The sequence below is a fragment of the Drosophila miranda genome, chromosome XL (assembly GCF_003369915.1).
Source record: "Drosophila miranda strain MSH22 chromosome XL, D.miranda_PacBio2.1, whole genome shotgun sequence".
In the NCBI taxonomy this organism is placed as follows: Eukaryota; Metazoa; Arthropoda; class Insecta; order Diptera; family Drosophilidae; genus Drosophila; species Drosophila miranda.
This window is the reverse complement of record NC_046673.1, coordinates 22,636,986-22,658,296: the sequence shown is the minus strand read 5'-3', so window position 1 is coordinate 22,658,296 and position 21,311 is coordinate 22,636,986. Positions and strand designations below refer to the sequence as shown.

The 21,311-nt window shown below is 52.1% G+C and overlaps 1 protein-coding gene across 1 annotated transcript; it reads left to right on the top strand.

The window, feature by feature from the left end:
- The first annotated feature begins 836 nt into the window (after positions 1–836).
- Positions 837–18,761, top strand: LOC108158187 (homeobox protein vnd). Its single transcript, XM_033392301.1, has 3 exons — positions 837–2,477; positions 10,106–10,806; positions 16,631–18,761. Exons 1-3 carry the CDS (start codon positions 1,865–1,867, stop codon positions 17,825–17,827), a joined length of 2,511 nt encoding a protein of 836 aa, XP_033248192.1. The 5' UTR covers positions 837–1,864; the 3' UTR covers positions 17,828–18,761.
- Positions 18,762–21,311: the final 2,550 nt, after the last annotated feature.

Sequence of the window (21,311 nt, the reverse complement as noted above, 5' to 3'; positions counted from 1 at the left end):
GGGCTTTATAGGATATATCTAGATCTATAGTAATATGGGTAGATTCCAGTGTTATTCGGGGGGATACCCAATTCCCAGAGGTAGGAAACGCTTCCGATGGACAGTGAAAGCTCTCCCCAAGTCCTGGGCATCGAGGCTCCACTGTAGTTGCATCTGCCAGTGTTGGGGGCGGCGGTGGGCGGTAGTCCTGGAGACAAGTGTGCTAATTGAAATGGCATATTGATTATGCAATTGTTATGCAATGCGACTAATTAATGTGTGTGCGAGTGCCGTCAATCGGGAGAGACGGAGAGGCGGCTAATCGATAAGCGAGAGAGAGAGAGAGAGCGCAAAGGAAAAGCTTAATTAACATGACCAACTTTGGCACGAACAATGCCTGCAATTTGGGGACGGATGGACGGACGGAGGGACCGACGGACGGAACGTTTAGGAGCGAGAGGACCTCTCGCCGCCTCCCTGGATCCTTCCAGGAGAGTGCCGAAAGAGAATTTCCATAAAATTCCAATTCCGAATTCCAATCGAAAGTTCAGTTGAAGCTTTGCTGCCACTTGGAGAAGTCTTTGAATTAAAGTTTCCACCTCCCCCCCTTCCCGAAGAAACGCATGGAAATTAGTTCTTGGAGGGAAGTCCTTGCTAGCCGTTTCCCTTTATCGATAAACAGTATGTGTTGACGTTTGACTTGGCAATCCAACCGATGAAATGTCATAGTTTTTGGGCCTTTATTGAGCACAAAAAGTTGGGGAGCCAAGGAGCAAGCACGTAAGTCCCATCTGCCGCACACACCCATACGCACACACACACACACACACACACACAGGGACAGAGCGGAGGACACAGGGTAGCCCAGCGGCCAGCCAAATTGGCGGCGGGCGCAAAACAAACTGAAACCGAAACGCCGTCGAGAAAGCACGCAGGGCAGTCGCCGCATAATTGCCGCACACGTACGGGAGGGGCGCACACGGACAGTGTCGGTGAGCGGGCTTCCAGGGGCGAGCGAGAGGGCCAGAGCGGGGCGCGGCGAGTGCGAGCGGGACGGCTGGGCTGGAAGTCGAGCGCTTGCCCCTGCCAGTGGAAGGGCCGTGAGTGCGCGAGGGATGGCTAGCGGGCGGCAGTGGTGCCATCCCGTTCGCTCGCAAAGATGGCGTAGCAGCAGCAGCAGCTGCAGCGCAGCGCAGCGCAGAGCAGAAGCAGCGCCACAGTCGACAGTTGAAGCTGCGCCGAGGTGTCGTCGTCGCGCGCGGCAGCGAGCGAGCCACCACCGAGCGACGGCAAACGAGAAACGAGAAACGAGAAACGACAAACGGATCGGAAATCCCACTCCATGCGTTGGCGTTGGCGTTGGCGTCGCAGCCGGCGCGGGCAGTGACAGCGGCAGAGAGACAGCGACGACGCTTTTGCTCGCGTGCAGCGCCCGCTATGGTTTCAGTTCGTTTTCGCACGCTGTTCGCAACGAACGGCTCATCTCTCACACACACAGACAGCAGGCGACAAGCTTCAGCAGCAAAGAGCCAAAGAGACACACAGGCAGTCGTTTACCGTTCACCGTTTACCGTTAACAGTTAACCGTTGCTCTAGCCCGAACCGAACCGAATCGAAAGCCAAAGCCAAAGAGTGAAACAGTTACCATTCGATATCCCGATATCTCGATATCTCGTGCGTTTTTTTTCCCATCAAATGTCCGAGTGTTCCGATCGCACGGAAATTGTTTTTTATTGTGTCGCCCAGCTGTAACTCGAACTGTGCCGGCCATGACCGTTCCACGAGTGCTATAAGAAGACCCTCCTGCTCTGCCCCTCTCCACCCACGAACAGTTGCCGCAAGAGCGCGTCCGCCCGGAGAGACAAAGCGAAAAGCCGTCGGCACAATGCAGGCCACCAAAATGCGCACCCCCTTTGCCATCCAGGAGATCCTCGGCCTGGGCGTCGGGGCAGCCGCCTACCAGCAGCAGCAACAACAACAGCAGCAGCAGCATCAGCAGGTGGCCGCCGCTGCAGCCACGCCCAGCTCCACGGAGGCGCCACTATCGCCGGCCGCCACTCCACCGCCCCGCAATGCCAACACGCCAGCCAGCGCGGCCTCAGGCGCCTCCGGACTGCAGCAGCAGCAGCAGCAGCTGCAACAGCAACAACTGCAACAGCAACAGCAGCAACAGCAGCAGCAGATCTCCCAGGAGGCGGCCGTGCGGGACTCGCGCTCCCTCTCGCCCTCCCCGGACGTGACACGACTATCGGCAGCCGCGGCCGCCGCAGCCGCTGCCGCCGCCCACTGCCAGCTGCCCGTCTTCAATCCGGCCAACTTCTACGCGGCCGCCGGCTATGCGGCCGCCGCGGACCCCTCGAACGCGGCGGCGGCCCACCACCACCACATGACCACCCTGGCGGCGGCGGCCTATCTGCGCGGCTTCCTGCCGCCCGGCTTCAGCACGCCGCACGAGTTCCGGGGCCACTTCCAGCAGCACTTTGGAGCCCAGTTCGCAGGTGAGTGAGTCCGCCGTAGATCTGTTGCACGGCTAATTACGGCGTCTGCCTTTGAACCGAGTGCAGCCAAGTGGCAGCCCGTACGGACGTCGCGTAGGCCCGCTCTCTAATAAGCTCAAAGTGTGAAAAGGGGGTTGGCAGGCAGGGCAGGGCACTGAAACAAAGGGAACAACGGTAAATTAAGCACTAAGCACGAGTGGCAACGCTCAACAAAGCTTATTAATAACACACACAGAGAGAGACAGAGAGAGAGAGCGTAGAAGAGGGGCAGGGGATGTCAGCAAAGTGTGATATTTCGCACACACTTCATTCCATGCCCCCCCTTCCCCCGTATTCGTATTCGTATTCGTATTCCCATCCGCGTGAGTGTATCGCTAATTAAGCGCATAATTTCCATTCAAATTAGCGACGAGCACTCCTCCACTTCGGGATAGGGACAGGGGATCATCACTCCTTGAAACGCGATAGCCCTGGGCCAGTCGGGCCTCCTTGCAGGGCCCTTCCGAGATCGTTCTTGGAGTCTTTCATATGTATCTCCCTTCCTTCACATTTTCGGAATCGTACAACCTATGGGGCTATCCCGAAAAGCTCTTCTTTCCGGGGAATCTTTTGTTCTCTCTTCTGATTGGATCATTCCAATGGGATTCCACTCTGATTACCATCTTTTCTCGCCGAATCCCTTAGAGTTCTCTTAGAGTACTTTTGAGGACACTCTTCCATTGGATCGTATCTTGGGTCTTGGGTCAGATCTTTCTTGATCCATTGCTAGATCTACTTTGATGCAGATCTGGTTTGCTTTCCCACCCCCCTCTTGGCCGCGTCATGGGGCAGATGGCCACGCCCCTGGCTAGAATCTTCATCGCCATCCCTCTCTGGCCTTCGGGGCAGTGGGCCGTGCGCTCGTGTTTGTCTAGCCATCCCACTCTCACAGCCTCAAAGGTGCGAAGAACGAGACACCAGACACCAGACACCAGATACCAGATACCACATACTAGATACCAGATATAAATGTATCTGAGAGTTACACGCACTTAATTTGTTAAATTTTCACACTCCACATCTGTTTATTTGCCGTTCCGTTGTGTGGTTTCCGTGCCCGCTTTCACTGTTGACCTTTCCGGGAGCTGTTTTTCCAGCCACTTCTGCATTTTCACCGTCTTCACCGTCTTCTTTATCATCTGCTGGCCCTTATTCCTGTCCTGTCCTGTCCTCTCCTGTTCTTATTCTTCCTCCAGTTCTTGTTAGTCATGCCCAAGCCCAAGCCCATGCCAGGGTCCGTCCGTGTCAGCGTCCTTATCCGTGTCCGTGTCCGCTCGCACATTGTTTGCACAACAACAGTTGGAGGGCCTCGGGGCCCCTTTTGGCCTGGTTGAGCTGTAAAAAAGGCAACAGACGGACGACGACCAAGTCCTTTTCAGCTTTCTTCTGCCCAGGACCAGCACACAGGACCAGGACACAGGACACGGGGCGTTAGTTTTCGAGGCAAATTGTGTACAAAATAAATCGACTCGAGTGGTTAACCGCAGTGGCAGTGGCAGTGCCAGTGGCAGCATCCTTTCAATTTCTTTTCTATTCCTTTTTGTTGTTGGCTCCGGGAAAATTGCTACTTTGCCAGGATGCTCCTGTGCTGTGCACGTTGTTATCCTTAATTTGAGTGGCCATCGAGGAGGCCATCCTGGCTGCCGGCTGCTGGCTGCTCCTCTTCTTCTAATAAATATTTACCCGAAAGTCGTGCAAGTGCGCAGATCCTTTGGGATCGCTTCCAGCTCTCGTATCGCTGTCTGGCTGCTCTTTTGTTGCTGTTTGTGTACACATGTCTCTCACACACACACACACACACACATCCCTCGCCGCCCCACTCTCGTTCCTGAGTCACGGACCTTTCACAAATTGGGGGCTGGGTTTGGGTGCCTGATAAATCGGATAATTGCCGGGAAACCTCCGATCTGCCACACGCGTGTCCTCTGACTCAAAATCAAATGAAAATGAAAACAGAAACCTCTAAAAAGTGCACCATTCGATAGGGATCTCTGGAGGGGCCCTACTTCCGAAACATTTCCTGCCAGGGGTTAAAAAGGTAACTCGATAGTTTTTCGCACATTTTCCCAAAAACCGACAATGAAAGGAACCCAAAAACCCGGCCGACAAATTGCTGTATCAAGTGTTAATTATGTGACAATGAGTAGGCCGAAAGAGCGGAAAAGAACAGCCCAAAACACGATCACGATCCTCAGAGAGATCGAGAGAGGGGGGGGGCCATTATTTTCTTAATAATTTTTTAATTGGAAAAACCTCCGAAAGGCAAACACAACCAAAACAAAACGAAACGAAACGAAAACAAATACAGAAGTAGATAATTTTCCCAACAACAAAAAATATATATATATATATTTCCAACGAAGTGGCATGCAACCGGCCTGTGGGAGAGGCAGAGATGGGGTCTGGATAAACAGCAGGCGAGGAAGAGGTAACCAAAGCCACAGAAATTGATGACAACAAGTGGCAGCGGGCATTGAAAGGAGCTCTGAGACTTTTACCAGCTGCCCTGCCCCTGCCCCTGCCCCTGCCCCTTGGCCGGGCTGCATGATCATCCACAAATGCAACAGCCACTTCAGACGTCCGCAGACTGCCGCAGACTGCCACAGACTGCAGGTTGCACTCGCAATGTTCGTCATTTTCTAGGAAGCACTCGAGTGCGCGGCGTGTAAACAACTTGCACAGATTTTCCAGCCTCTCTCGACCAGGCTGGTGCCCCCCCCCCCCTCCTGGCCCCATTAAGTGGCTTTGTTCGGCCGTTAATGCGGCTCGAGCTGCTCCTCGAGCTGGAGGCCCCATCTTGAGCAGTTTCTGCATGATTTGGCAGTCGAGCCGCTGGGAAAGTGCATCGGACCTGCCTAAGGAGGCTGCGAGTGCCCGAAAACGGATGCATTAGAACCGGGAGTAGCCCCTACGAGTGGCCCCATCAATGCCGCAATGCCAATCGGTTGTGGCGCTGCGGAAATGCTGCGAATTTCCATTTCATTTCATTTCCCGCAAAGCAATTACCCGGACAGCGAATTTTGCCACTCAAAAATGGCATTAATCGAATCAGAGATGCAGAGTAGAGCCTGTCCCCCCCCCCCCCCCCCCCCCTGCCAGCCCCCTGGCCCACGGGGCACTCGCATGGCGGACTGCGTGCCCAAATTGAATATTAAACGTGTTAATCCATTTTATGGCCAGGCAAAGAACCCGAAAGTTAGAGCCCCCCCCCCCTGGAAGGGAGTCCTGTTTTATTTGCCGATCTTAACGCTTAACCCCCCCTTAAAGCAAGCCCCTGCCCCTGCCCCCGTGCCTTGTGGGTAAAAGGCGTTTGACTTTTTATTAATTTCCCTGTTGACAGCAATTTGCAACGCTACACGAATTTGTTACCGCCAGAAAACACCCAAAACACACACACACAGAGAGCGCCCCCGCCCCCCAGGATGTGGCAAGTGGGAGGAGTGGGTGTTGAACGTGCCACGAATGTGTGTGTGTGAGTGTAACGAAACGGCCGGAAAAACGAAAACTTCCGCATGTGTTGATGGGTTAATAAATATTTGAGCGCACACAACACAACACTACATGTCTCTCTCTCTCTCTCTCTCTCTCTCGCTCTCTGTGTGTGTGTGTGTGTGCTTTTATATTTACCGCTATTTCCGCACAGCATTTACAGTGTTGTAAAACGTTGCTGGCAACCGAAATGGACAGACCACAAAAGGGTTGTAGGTTGCAGCCGTTTTCTGGTTACGAGTTAGTTGCCCATTTAAATGGAACAGCATTGCCGTCCATTCCGTCCGTTCCGTCCTTACGGGCCATTCCGTCCCGTCCATTCGAGAGGCGCCCAGGCACGGCGGTTGGGGGGAGGGGGGTTTTTAGGGGGCAGTGCCGTTTTATGGCCCAATGAATTTTACAAAAGTAAAACATACCATTTCGCTTGGTTTCTGATTCGTTGTGTGTGTGTGCTCGGGGGCATGTTATCGATAATTCAGTGGATGGGGCAGGGACAGGACGAAGGAGCCACCGTTATTGATGGCCAGGAGATAGTCCAGGAGTCCAGGGCAAAAGATAGACAATAAACTGACTGAAAAATCATCATCAAATGTAATCGAAGCCAAAGCGATAACAAGTCGATAGCACATGCCTTACAAACAGATACAGATACCGGTACAGCTATAGATACAGATACAGCTATGCTGTGAGACTGAATTTCATAAGCTAATAGCCACCTGGCCCACAGACGCCGCCGGGCAACTACAAAACGCAATTGAACGCGAAATAATGTCTAATTATAGAGCAGCAAAAGCAGCACCTCTCACTCCCAGAGACGCCAGAGATGGAGAGAGAGAGAGAGAGAGAGAGGGGGCGAGAGAGAGAGAGAGGGCTCTTTACGGACTAACTACCCAATTATTTCATTTAAGCTTCACTGCACTCTCTCTCTCTCGCTCTGCCCCTCCCCCACCCCGTGCAGAAATGGTTGAATGGCTCGAGGAAACGTCGTCGTCTAACAACGAAAATAACACAAAAAGGAAAAAGAGATGCCAACAAACAAGGAAACAAGAGGAAAAAGAATGGAAATTCTGGCATCGATAGCCGACGCATTTGATGCCGCACTCGAGGTCCCATCGGATCCGAATCAGGGCAAACGTCTGGCCAAAATCGTCATACCCTTCGGAAGAGCACGGGAAATCAGCTTCAGAATGGGAATGGAAATAGTCGTGGCACAGGCACTGCCAGGGCCAGTGGACAGGGGCAGCAGCAATGCGTCCAAGTGGTGGAGTGGGGCGGCGAATAAGCTGGGGAATCAATGGCCTGCCGCCCTGCCACAGCCCGCCTTCGGGTACAGTCTCCCAGGTCTGGCTGTGGCTTTGGGAAGGATCAGGGCTGGCGATCCATCCCGCAAGGCCCCTGAAGATTGTTCACTTGTACTCATGGCATCCACTGTGCCCCCGAAAAGCTGTCTATCTGTCCCGCTCACACAGAGGTGGGTGGGGGGGCCGCCATTTTGGAAAAACAACGGGACTGCTCTCCGCCTTTTCGTATTTATTTCCAAAGGGGGAGGGGGATGGTGGGGGGGGAGCAACAAAGGGAAATGCGAGCGCAAATCGAGTTAACGAGCTAACTGCGGGGCGTCCCCCCCCCCCCCCCTCCCACCCAGGCACTCAGCACCACCCTGCACAGGCAAACACAACCCAGCCACCACCCACAATTTGGGAGACATATCCCGTAAAGCCACCCCCAAACGCCAGAATGAAAAGGTTCTGTGGATTGTACAACAACTAACAACTTAACCACCACCCACCCAGCCCCCACACCCCCCTCCCAGCCACCCACTCAGGCCCGCCCGCCGCTTGCCGCTTGCCTCTTGCCATTTTTCTTTGCCACTTTGCTTCTTCAACTTATTTACGTCTCCATTACAAATAATTGCGCGTCATATTGGCTCCCACCCGCGCCAGACACAAGCCACCCCCCGCTATCCCACCTCCATCAGGGCCGCTTTTCGTTTGGCAAAAAAGTTGCCAGGACCACCCAAAGGCACCACCCGCCACCCCCATCCCCCGCCGCACCATCGTGTGGCCCCATTTTGCCTAGACAACCCCCCCACAGACCCCTCCACCCTCCACCGTGCTAGCGTAAGTAGTAAATACGCTCGAGTATTATTAACGTAAATGCAAAATTGCCAATTTCGAGTGTATTTCCTGTCAACAGAAATTTCCTTCTCTTTTGCCACTCGAGGCCGTGCCACCACCAGCAGCCCCTCAAGGTATTCCAGCAGAAATAAAATTAAGAGGAAAAAGAGAGAAGAAGAGAGAGGGAGAGGGAGGGAGAGGGAGAGCCTCCATCGTGGTGGCTGGTGGCACCCTGGAGGCCCATCTCTACGCAGTGCTAGGCAGAACCCCCCCCCCCTCTCCAGGACACACAGGGAGGGAGAGAGAGAGAGAGAGCTAGTTGGTGGTGGGCTTGGCTTTTATTAATATGTCTGGCAATTTCAATTTGAGTTTATTGGTAATTTTACATTTCGTCTGTGGATGGTGGGGGAGGGGGAGTGGCGGGTGAACAACTATCGAAAAGTATCGATAGGCCGAATGCCGTCAATCGATCGAAATATTGCTTAATTGAACAATTAAGCAAAGGACAAAGGCAGGACCTGGACAAAGGCAGGACCTGGACAAAGGCACGTATTTATTACCACTTGAGAACCCAGAAGCAGGGCAGAAAACATATCAAATTAATTTAGGCGGAAAACAGGCGAGGAAAATGGATGAAAATGGATATGGAAAAGGGGCAGAAAAGGAGCCTGCTGCTGCCGGCCACAAGATATCGCATGACACCAGAGGCAGACCTCCTCCATGCCGCAAATCAAATTAGTTGAGACGACATCGATAGCCGCCCAAAGTGGCTGACCATTCGCTGGCATCTATAGAAAGCATACACACACACACACCCAATACACAGTTTATTGTTCATCATTGTGGCTATTTATAAGTGCGCTGTGCCGGGGCTGGGGCCGGTGCCGGGGCTAGTGCCTTTAAAGCACTTCTGCCGGGGGCCCTGGGCTGGACATTGGTCTGCTGTCGCTGCCCCCCCCGGGCTACCCAGCTAATTGTTAATTGATGTGTGTCTAATTATGCCGCCAAAGTGGCCAGGCAATAACAGACAGACTATGAAAGGCTCTCTTCCTGGCCCCCCCTCTCTGGTGGCTAGGAGCTGCTCGGTCTGCTCGTTGTTTTCTGCCTAATTTAATGGAAAGTTGAACAGTTTTACGGGCCCAAACTGTAGATCCATCCAATGCCTGGGTCCGACTCTCCACCTCTAAGGGATCGAAGGTACCTCCTCCTCCCCTCCTCGAACAAGATAATTTGGTCAGCCCGATAAGTGTGTGGCCGGAAACCGATTTGGGTTCTCGAAAGAAAAGCGAGACGCGCACAATCGTCGATCGGGGGCATCACAATAGAACGCCCCTTGCGACACGCCTAAGCCGATTCCCGTTTAATTTGAGACGGAAAGACGGGGGTAGGAAAGGGCTAAACCACTTAACACCCTAACACCCTAATTGTCAAAACAAAGCCGAAGCCGAGGCCGCAGCCGAGGCTGAGGAGACCTCCTTTCGGTCGTCTTTGCGTTTTCTTTTCCTGCCTGCCAAAAAAAAGAAAATATTTCCATTTCTGGGAATGCCACAGAGGGAAAGGAGGAGGAGGAGGAGGAGGAGGAGGACATGCGCTTAACCCTTCGCTGCCTGACATTTGAATACAAATCCAGGCAACTTGTCAAAATCCGCACGAACCGGGTGCTAGGGGAGTCGGGGGGCAGGGGCATGCAACTATTTTCAGCTGCCGCCCGCCACGGCGTTATCGTGTGCGAAAAATCACTGAATCACGGGGAACGGGGAGCGGGGAACGGGGAACGGGGAACGAGGACTCGGCTCGAATGTCTCTCGGGTCCTGCGGCATTTCCATTGTCCTCCGCTCAAAGGGAAAATGGAAAATGGAAATGGGTTCTGTGGCAGCGAGACATGCCTCAACATCGACATCCACGACATGTGTAGAGCAAGCGCCTGGAATGCCACTCAACTAATCCCCCCCCCCTCTCTCTCTTCCCCTCTCTCTTTGCAGAACAAGCGGCCGCACGTGGTCAGGAGTACGCCAGCAGCCTGGCCAACGCCAGTGGCGATGAGCAGTCGCCCAGCAAGGCCGGCGGTAGTGCAGGCTCGGGCGCCACCCCGGGCAACGGCAGCAGCAACGGACATCTCGGGTCTCCGCCCAGCAGCAACGGACCCGCCGGCGAGGCCGGATCGGGGGCCTCCGGGTCGGCCCTGGCCAGCGCCTCCGCCTCGGCGGCCGGGGCAGCCTCCGCCAGTCGCTCCTCGCCCGCCGGCGGCGCCGCCAGCCACCATCACGCCGCTCTGGCGGCACATCAGCATGCGGCAGCCGCTGCCGCTGCGGCCCATCACCATGCTGCCGCTGCGGCCGCCGCCCACCATGCCCACCACGCCCATGCCGCCCACCACGGCCACCCCCACCTGCACGCCCACGCCGCCCACCATGCGGAGGCAGCCGCCTTCCTGGGCGCGGCCGGAGGAGCCGGCGGCAACCCCAACAGCCTCCTGGCCGGCCACGGCGCGGACGTCCTTGTGGGCCCCGGCGGCGCCGGGCCCGGCGGCAAGAAGAAGAACAAGCGGCGACACGGCCGCACGATCTTCACCAGCAGCCAGCTGGAGGAGCTGGAGAAGGCCTTCAAGGAGGCCCACTACCCGGACGTGAGCGCCCGGGAGCTGCTCTCCATGAAGACGGGCCTGGCCGAGGACCGCATACAGGTAAGACTCGCACTCCCAAATCACACCGTACATACATATATTCAGGCTCTCCGTCCGGTGGGGCAGCTCCCCCGGGAGTCACGTCGCAGTCCTTCGACTGATTGTGGATCCTTTGACTTTAACGGCCTGCTGGCGAGGATTTATGGCGGGGGTGGAGGGGGGGGCGACTTTTATGGGTGCGCCATCGTAAAGATTGAATGCTTCGATTTGTGGCGGGAGGGGGCTGGGGGCGTGTGCCAGAAGGGGGAGAATGGGACCTGCCACTCGGCAAGTGTTGCCACACTCGGGGGGCCGCCGTAATGAGGCCTCCGCTGATTACATAATTACGAGTGCACACAATTGCAATTGCAACAGAAACAGAAGCAGCAACAGAAGCACACAAACGGGGCATGAAGTAAGAAAACGTGGCAAGCGGCACTCGCCGACACTCCAAAAAAAAACACGCGAAGAGCCCGAGACGGGACGGGGTCGGGAGGGGACGGGGACGGGGACGGGACGAGAGGAGAGCACAACAATTGCAAAAATTGCAAATTGGAAGGCGAGACGGAACGGAACGGAATGGCAACTAAAACAAAGGCGATCAAAAGTCAAAGAGAAACAGCAGCCAAGGAAGAGCCTTGCATCCGTATAGCCCACAATTCCACCAAAAAGTGGCACAAAATTTCACTCTCAGAGGTGTGGGACCCTTAATTTTGGAGGAATTTTACTTCTAGGCGAAATAGATCTGCAAAATGGTCTTAAAGGTACCTTTTACCCCAAACCAATGGACTTAAGTCCGTCAAAGTCCGATACCATCTATCGAAGGTACTCTTCTTGGACCATAACCCACAATTCCACCAAAAAGTGGCACAAAATTGCACTCTTTGAGAGGCAGGATCTTCCGTTTTGGGGGAATTTCGCATCCAAACGCATCTGCAAAGTGGTCTAAGAGTTAACCTTAGAGGTACCCCGAACCAATCGATGGAAGTCCTAAAAAGCTAGATCTCATCGATTGAAGGTGCTCTTCCTTCGTACAGCCTATAAGTTGTTCTTGGAGCGGCAGGATCCTCCATTTTGGTGGACGTTTGCTTCTCTTGGGCGACAAGGTCTTAAAGGTAACCTCTTACCTTTCATAAATCCACAAAAAGTGGCAAAAACTTTCATTCTTTGAGATGTGGGATCCCATTTTACTTCTCTTGGGCGAAATGCATCTGCAAAATGGTCTTCAAAGTAATCTTTTACCGCGATTCAATCGAAAAAGCTTAATCCCATCGATTGAAGATGCTGTCCTTGAATATCATTCCTATAATCCACACAAAATTGCATCTTTTGAGATGCAGGATCCTCCATTTTGGTGGATTTTCTCCAAGAGAGGTCTAAAAGTAACCTTTTACCTCGATCCAATCGATGGAACTCCAAAAAAAGCTCAATCCTGTGGATTAAAGATGCTCTCTTCGAATATCTGGCTAATCCAAAAGGTGGAACATTCAGCTAGATCAAAAAACAATCACAGAAAATGATGAATTATTCGGGAATTATTCGAAGAGAAGGGAAATAGAACACAGCCACACTGGAAGGGGAAATGGAAGCAGAGAAACCCTCAGGGGTTCAGGAGAAGCACAGATTGTTCCAGATGGGTCCTACGGCTAATCTTCAAAGCCAATAAATAGCGAATTTTGCCCATCGTTCATCTACCATTTTGGTCGTCCTCCCTTGGGGGTTTTGCGTAGCGCACAACTCCCGCTATTTCAATATGCACTTGAGAAGCCGCAAGATGGCGCTTACCCAGGGTGCAGGCCTGGTGCATCTCATGCGTGCGTGTGAGTGTGTGTGTGTGTGTTAATGTTCAGAAATCAAATTAACAAACACAATTGGCTGAAAAGTGAAAAGTAAAAGAAGAAGCAGAAGCAAAAGCAGAACCAGAAGGCAGTAAAACGCACAAAATAATTCAAAAGCACTCACTCTCACTCACTCACTCACTCACTCACACTCTCTCTCCCTCTCTGCATCTCTCTCCAACACACACTTCAATTAAGTGCAAATATGGCGCAGCAGCGCAGCAGCGCAGTCGGCTCACAGCTTGAGTCGGCGAGGGCAATGGGCGGGCAGCGGAGGCAGTGCCGTCGTCGTCGCGGGGTCTCTCTCTCTTCTGGTGCCGAGGCGAGGCAATCATTAGCAGCACGATAAGAGGCCGAGGACAAAGATGAAGCTCGTCGGCGGCAGAGGCGGAGGCGGAGGAGGGAGTGCCTGTCGTCGGCAGCCATGCAAATTCGTTGAGACAAGAACCCACGGACTCGTACAAATCGAAGCCACCATTAAAAGTTTTCTCTCGCTCTCTGGCGCTGCCGCCTCCCTCTCTCCGCCCGCTGATTGTTTTCTGCGTGTGTTTTTTTGCCTGCCGTTTTTAATTGCATTCCATTTTGTGTGTGTGCATGCTCTCTCCCCCTCGGCGGGGCCCCTGCAGCCTGCCCAGCAGCAAACAACAAAAAGAGAAAGAAACATGGCTGGCAAAACATGTTTTCGGCTCGCCTGCCTGCCTGCTCTCTCTCTCTTGCAGCAAAGCTTGCTCTCTCCGTTCGGCAGCTCTCCCGAAAGTGCTGTGGCCGCTGTCAAAAGTCAACGACCAGGCGACAAAGGCGTCGCTGGCGAAACGTTTCGCATTGAAGTGGCCGCCCCAGCCAATCAGCCATTCAGCTCCAACGGCAGTCCGCGGAATGTTCCGCATCTTCGACACGCGACACACTGGTCGCCTGGACGAGTGCGACAGGGACAAAGCTAGCAGCTCCGACTCCGACTTGTTCTGGCTGACGGCTCTGCCTAGATAGTGCTCGCAGCCAAATCCGCGAAGATCCCCCTTCAAGGGTATTTTGAATGTCCCTTCTCTGAGTCCATTTGAGGACGTGCTCGAAGGCTCTTTGTGCTCTTAAAACAATCGAATTAAGACAATGAAAAGTGCACTGTGTTTTTTTTTTTGGGCTTTTTTTGCCAGTGCATTAAATGCACAATTCCAATTGCACTCCACCGCATGTTCCGATTGTTCCAATTTGCCGAAAAAAAACCCGTGGCTCAGGAGCTGCCACAAAAGAAACTGCCAAAAGGAAATCGCTGCACTTGCACTTGAGCTGCCGACAGTCGCAAAACCCTGCTAGACCCTCGAGCACCATTGAGCAGCATTCCCAAGGCTGGCCCCCACTACCCAATATATAGTAGGGGGCTTCAAGCAGCTCGTTTCAATTAGTTCCGGCTATCGTACTCTTATTGGAAATGATCCTTATCCCTGTCCTTTATGGAACTCCATCGAAATTCAAAGTAGTCTTTGAGAGAGAACCATGGATCTTACTCCTTTTTGCACTTGAAACACAGACCTTATTAGCGGACAAAATATAAACATTAAAGTCGAACTTCTCTATTACAATCCTCCCTAAAACAGAACAAAGTTTTCTCTACAAAGGATTTCTCTCCAGAACGAATTTCCTTATAGCGAATATTCCTTGACTACGACTTTTTTATATGGCCGTAACTCGAGCGTTCTCATGTTTTTTCGATCATAGATCATTATTTTTCCTGTATTTTTCACTGTGGTTTCCCACCAAAACAAGTCCCGAACTTAAAGGGGACGATACAAATTTGTATTTATTTATTTAATTAACAATTATCTGCTAATATTGGAAATTGGTTACAAAAGAAGGAAAGAAGAGAATTTAAAAGTTTGTTAAATTTAGGGGATTATAGCTTAGGGATAGCTTAGGGATAGCTTAAGGGATAGTTCGGGGGATAAGGTATGACAGGGGGAGTTATATATGAAGATTCATGTTGGAATCGATAAACATAATGCCACCTCCATCTATGCAAGTAGAATCTCGAAGCCGCTATAGCATTGGGGTACTTGGAGCTAGAGGCGAGTGTGGGATGCTTGCCTAAACATCCCCAAAACATCCTTTTACGAAGGAAAAGTGGCATCAAATTTTTCGAATTATTTGAAAGTAAAACAAACTTCTTTCTACGCATCTTTTTGTTGCTTCCCTTGAAGGAAGTTCGCTATAAGGAAGTTCGAGAGAAGAACCCTTAGCGACATTCTGCCTGGTCGGCAGGGAGGGAGACCCTCAAGATTCCCTTTTCGTAGGCTTCCGCGGCTTGTAACAATTTGCTGGCACCATAGTTTATGTTTTTTGGTTTTGCATAATTCTGTTGCGGCATTAATTATACACTTTTGCACTCTCCATCCCAGGGCTTTCTCCTGCGCTTTTAATGAGCTGTTAACGCGCACACCCACAAAGCAGGTGGACGGAGGGACAGGGAACAAATGGAATTAAAAATGATTATGCATAATTATGTAATTAACATTTAAACAAAAGAGGTTATGGCGGGAAACAAAAGCATTTAACAAATTGTTATTTGCATTTTTCGCTCACTCTCGCAGCACAGGAGGGAGGGCCTACAAATGTACCCAGTACACCCTGTATACCAAGTACATCCTGTACACCCTGTACACACACAAAAAAGTCATTTATCAACGCATTAGCAACACTGATTGAGTCTACCCATCCACTATCTCCCTCTCCCCTCTCCCCACTCTAGCACTCTCTCTCTCTCTCCCTCTCTCGAATAGATAGCACTTGCTGTCGCTGCTGCTGTCTCCCTCTCCCGCTCTCTCTCTCTCGCTCCCTGGGGAGGTGGCGGGTGTTAAGTGTTGTCAACTCAAGCAGATTTAATTTGCCATGTTTTTGCTTTGCTTTTTGTTGCTGTTGTTGCAAGTGCAACAATAAACAAGGCAAACAACTGTAAATGCAAATGTTGACATCACACCAAGTGGTGCGGGGGCGGGGGCGTTGGAGGGGGAGGGGTTTTCGGGCGTTCACGAGGCCGCGTGGCGCACGAATTTAAAGTGATTTCCACAATTTGATGGCCCCTGGAGAATTGCGGCACATGTTGCAGGAGCGGCAACCCTGGGAAAAGCCCGCCACCAAAATGAAGTTGAACTTTTCACAACAGCAGATTAAGTTGTCCCCCGGGAGGAGGGGAGGATGGAAGGATGGGAGGACAGCAGCCTGTGAAATTGAAAATTGACCGTTTAATGTTGCCGCACACGGGCCTGGGCCGGGGCACGGCCACGGCTGGCAACATTTTGGCCCGTCTTGTGCCACTAATAAGTACTCGAAATCGGAAGCGCAGGGGCAAGACGGATGCGTGACAAGTGCTGTCTGCCGCGGCACAGCCTCGAGCCCATCCTCCACCCACTTTTCGGTCTGGCGTTAATTTAATTAGTTTTTGGTCGCTTTGCTGGTCGTGTCGTGTGCCGCCCGCCCTAATCGTGCGCCCTTTGTCCTTGTCCTGACCCTGTCACGATTCGCGCTCTCCCTCTCTCTCCCTCTCGCTTGCTTTTGCCACCACTTTTTGTGCAGACTGTACACGGAAGGGATAATCCAAGCCAAGGCCAAGGCCCCAAACGACGCCTGCCAGGATATAGCTTTAGCAGAGATCTTTGCCCCATTCTCCCTGCTGTTCAGTGCTCTCCGAGGGCCTCTCCGAATGGCATTTTCATGCTGGAGTACCCTGCATTTATTTCTGAAAGAATTTCTGCCAAATATATGTGGAAATCCCATCGGTATTCGGGGGCTCAATTATCGAGAAAGAGAGATACACTGCGATTCAATCCCTTTGACCCACATCTGGGTCCAGTTCCACTCCATTTCCCCCGATCCAAGGCGGGATGCGTGCATTTTTAATTGCATATTAAGTTGCATTATCCAGGCCGTGGCCTTTAACCCGGATAGTGACCATCCATCCATCCATCCATCCATCCATCCATCCACAACTGATCCATGCTTTTCCGCTTCTGTTGCAGGTGTGGTACCAGAACCGGCGGGCCAAGTGGCGCAAAACGGAAAAGTGCTGGGGCCACAGCACAAAGATGGCCGAGTACGGGCTGTACGGGGCGATGGTGCGCCACTCGCTGCCGCTGCCGGAGACAATCATCAAGTCGGCGAAGGAGGACGAGTCGGTGGCCCCCTGGCTGCTGGGGATGCACAAGAAGTCGCTGGAGGCCGCCGAGCTGCTGAAGAGCGACGAGAGCGACCGGGAGACGCCCACCTCGGACGACACCAACACCAGCTACTCGGCCGGCAGCACCCACAACTCCCCCATCTCCAGCTTCTCCATCTCGCGGCTCCTCTTCGACGCCCCGCCGCCCGCCGCGGGCAAGCCGAGCAAGCACCATGCCCACGCCCACGCCCAGGCCCAGGCCCAGGCGCACATCGCGGCCGCCAATGCGGCGGCAGCCGCAGCCGCCGCCGCCCACCACCATCACCACCACCACCACCACGGGGGGGAGGCGGCCGCCGCAGCCGCCGCTGCCGCTGCCATGCACGCGGGCATGGCCCAGCAGCACCATGCCCACGCCCACGCCCACGCCCACTCCCACTCCCAGCCGGGGGCGCACCACGCGCAGCCAGCCGGAGCGTCGGGGGCGAGCACCGGGGGCCAGCACCAGCACCACCCGTACAACCAGCAGCAGCACCTGCACCACCTGCAGCAGCTGCAGCAACAGCAGCAGCAGCACCACCAGCAGCAGCAGCAGCATCTAGCCGAGCGGGAGCGCGAAAGGGAGAGGGAGAGGGAGAGGGAACGGGAACGGGAGCGGCAGCAGCAGCAGGCGGTGCAGCATGCGATGCACATGCACCACCACGGCCCCGCCGGCTACGCTGAGGCAGCCGTGGCCGCTGCCGCCGCCGCCGCTGCTGTGGCAGCCGCTGCCAATGCACGGAACGCGGCCGCCGCAGCCGCTGCCTCCGCGGCCGTGACCGTCGCCGAGTCGGAGGAGGATCCGGACGAGGACGAGGAGATGGACAAGGACTGCGACCCGGAGATCGACGGTGACATGGAGGTCGCGGGCGACGCGGACGGAGACGCCGACGGCGACGGCGACGGCGATGCCGACGGGGAGATCGACATCTGCGACGACCACGACGACGAGGTGCACATGCACGAGCAGCTCCTGCTGAAGGTCAAGCAGGAGCAGGCCGCGGGCGGCTCCTCCAGATGAAACATGTACATCGATGTGTTGTTCTAATTCAGCAGACAACCGGCAACGAAGCGCAACGGGAACGCCCCGGAGAGACGCCTCCGGGCGTGGCAATGAACCCTTTTCTAAGCATAATCTAATGACATTATTCATAAACGTAAACGTAAACGTAAACGTAAACCTTAAAACGGAACAAAACATTTTTTTTCATAGACCTAAGCAGCACCCAAGCATAAATTCGCGTAAATCGTATCCTACGGATCGTACGGATCGCACGGATCGCACGGATCGTATACACCTAGATACTTTAGTACCATATTCAATGGAGTTTGTTTGCCCTTTTTATGTCTAGAGATTGTAAATATCTAAGAGGTGGAACCCGTTCGGAGCTACGATTTGCAAAAATTTCTAAAATACGCTAAATGTGATTTAATTTAGTTATCGATTCTGAACAAGGCTTTTTATCGTTTAAGATCATTTTTTTTCCTCGAAAATTAAGTTTTAAATATCCTTTACATTTTTTTTTGTGTCGCATCCTTCCTGTAAAAATTGTACATACAAGCAAGGCCCCCTTCAAATGGGAGATGCGAGTCCTTAGGCCCTGCTCCGCATTCATCGTATCGTTTGCATCAAAGACCTATCGAATACATGGAGGACGCATCTGTTCTATAAAAGGATCAGCGGACATTCTGTACATACGAGTCCCATTCGAGCGTTGAGCCCCCACCGCCACTCCCGCTTGAGACCCCTCCTTATGCTCTTACTTTATCCTTTGCATACTCGTAATTCAAACATTGTTCAGGGCCCTTTTGGAGGCCCGAAGCAACCACAAGAACCACATAAGTAAACTCCAAATTGTGTAATTATTGAGCAAGACAAAGCAAATCCACACATACAATACATACTTACGAATATATGAAAGTTAGATGAAATAAAATGGATGATATGAAAAATATTCGATTGCGTTTTTGTTGGGTCTACATCTACGGATTTAGTCGGTTGTGGAAATCTACTTAGAATTATTGCTAAAGGCTTTCGCATGAGAATAAATTCTTCGTTATTAAAACAACTGGTTTTATATCTAAAATATTCAAACATTTGGTTCTGTTTCCGCGCAAAACTAGAGTTTCGTGGCACGAAAAAAGACACGGGCCTTGTCCATCTCTACTCTACATAACAATCGCCAGAGGCGTCGCCTAGCGATACTATTTCGATGAGTTCCACAAACTCAAGTATCTCCTAGTGTCCGAGTAGAGGCGACACTGCATTAATTTTACATGACTTTCTTTTTTACATGCAACTCATATAACAGTTCTACAAATGTAAAATAAATTTACACACGACACGAAAGCGACTGCCAGATGGCGCTAGTGTCCGGCCGATCTGTGTTATATTATATAATTATAATAATATAATTAATATATATTATATATCCTAATTAATGCCAACAATTATTTAAAAGAAAAAACAAACAAAAATAGTTTATAATTTATGTCCATCCTCGGTGGGAATCGAACCTGTGCCTTTCCCGCTCCCTCCGAACTAGTGCGAGCTGTTTGCCATAGCAGAACGAGGTCGGCGTGGCATAGCTCGCTGAGGTGCTGGCAAGCATCGCATAGAATAGAGATTTATTTGTGTGTAGTAGAGTTCGAGGCCGGCTTAGAGCCAAAGGGTTGTGTTTTTCTCTCTTTCTGTTCCGTATACCCCTGCACTCGCCACGCGTCACCTGTCATTCTCACGACATTTAGGCGTGCCAAAGTACAGTAAAGGGGAGAATAAAATGCCTCCAAAGGAAGCTGAGCAGTCGTCGAATCTAATTTCAAGACTCTCGGTGTCAATTGTATAAGAGGCACATTTTCACTTTTTATTTTTTTTTTTTTTTAATTGGTTATATCTTGGACCATTTTTACTGAGGATCTGCCCAGCCGTCCAACGACTCGGTGCAAATTTACTGGTGGGTTCATTGATCTTCCAAGGGGGTTTTCCTGATTTCATCACGAAAATAATGCATAAAAGTCGGAAAAGGTTTGGTATAAATCTTTAAAAAATTAGCAAAGAAGATATGCTTATTATGCAATTCAGATGATTTCTTTTAATTCTTGTAGTTCCTGGACTTAAGAGCTCTGTTCCTGAGCCCATAGCTACCCCATAGAGTATCTAAAGGCTATGTGCCCCAGACAACCCAGATAATAGGAATAAACATGGGAAACGTTTGGAGAGCTACCCAAAGGATGCCCAAAGGGAGTGCCTCCTGCTGCAAAGGATCCATTTAGAATTCCGTTAGAGCCATGCCCCTGGCTGCATAAAACGAAATTTCGGTTGGGAAAAATTTACATAAATTGCTGGGCGAAAATCGCAAAAATGGAGGCAGACCGCAAGGCCGTAGCCAACGGAGGAACAAAAGGATGAGGACAAGGCAACGGCGACGGCAACGGCGACGGCAACGGCATTTGCCAAAAAAAATCTGCTGTGAATGTATTGCAAAACAATAAGCAAAACAATAAATCAAAATATGAAATAATAATGGCTTCGGCCTCGCTGGATGATACACGAGTCGAGGTCGATGTCGATGTCGAGGTCGAGGTCCCTCCAAGGAACAGCTGTAAGTCGGCAGAGCGGGCGCCCATTGTGCAGCGAAGGAAGAAGTGAAGGATGAAACCCGAGCAGGAGCGCCGTGTCGCGTCTTGCGGCCGCCTCCTGTGCGCGCTCACATTTTGGCAAGCTCTCTCACTCTCACTCTCGCTCTCCCCTGTGCCCCTCCCTCCGCGCGCTGAAATATAAATCTTAATATGTCATAATTCGAAATAATTTCCCAAAACCGCAAAAGCAAGTAGTTCGCCCCGAGGGGCCGAGAGGACCCACAGCAGGACCCGCTGGGCCAACGGAAACGGAACTCTACCTCTGCCGCGACTCTGCCGCGACTCTGGCGCACACTGGGGGTAGCTCTAGGTGCGAGTCCGAGGCCGAGTCCAAGTCCAGCTCCTAATCCCACAAATTATTACCCTAATAGCCGATATTGTCGCGGCTTAGCGACATCGTTTATCATCTCTGGCCCTGGGCTTCGGGGCTTCGGGGCTTCGGTGGCACGGGAGCGTGCGCGCCTTGTGGAAAAATATGGAAAAGCAAACAACAGATGACAAAATATGAAAGCGCGTTTTCCTCTATTTGTTTAATTTATTAAAAAACGAAAAAACAGACAGCGGCACACAGAATGGAAAATGGTAAACAGAGAGCTCTCTGTTCTCTGTTTCTGTTTCATTGTTTGCCATTCGGGAAAGTCAGCTGCAGATGCAGATGCAGATGCGAGCGTGTCCCCTTTGACCCCAAGCACGCGCTCACAATGCGGTCATCCTTGCGGCCAGCAGGTCCAGCGGCAGCTTAGTGGTGATGGTGATGGTGGTGGTGGTGGTGCTGCTCCTGTGACGTTGTTTGCTTAGGTCTGCCAACAATCCACCCAAAAGATACAGCAGCAACAACAAATAGAGCACCAAACTTCACGGACTTT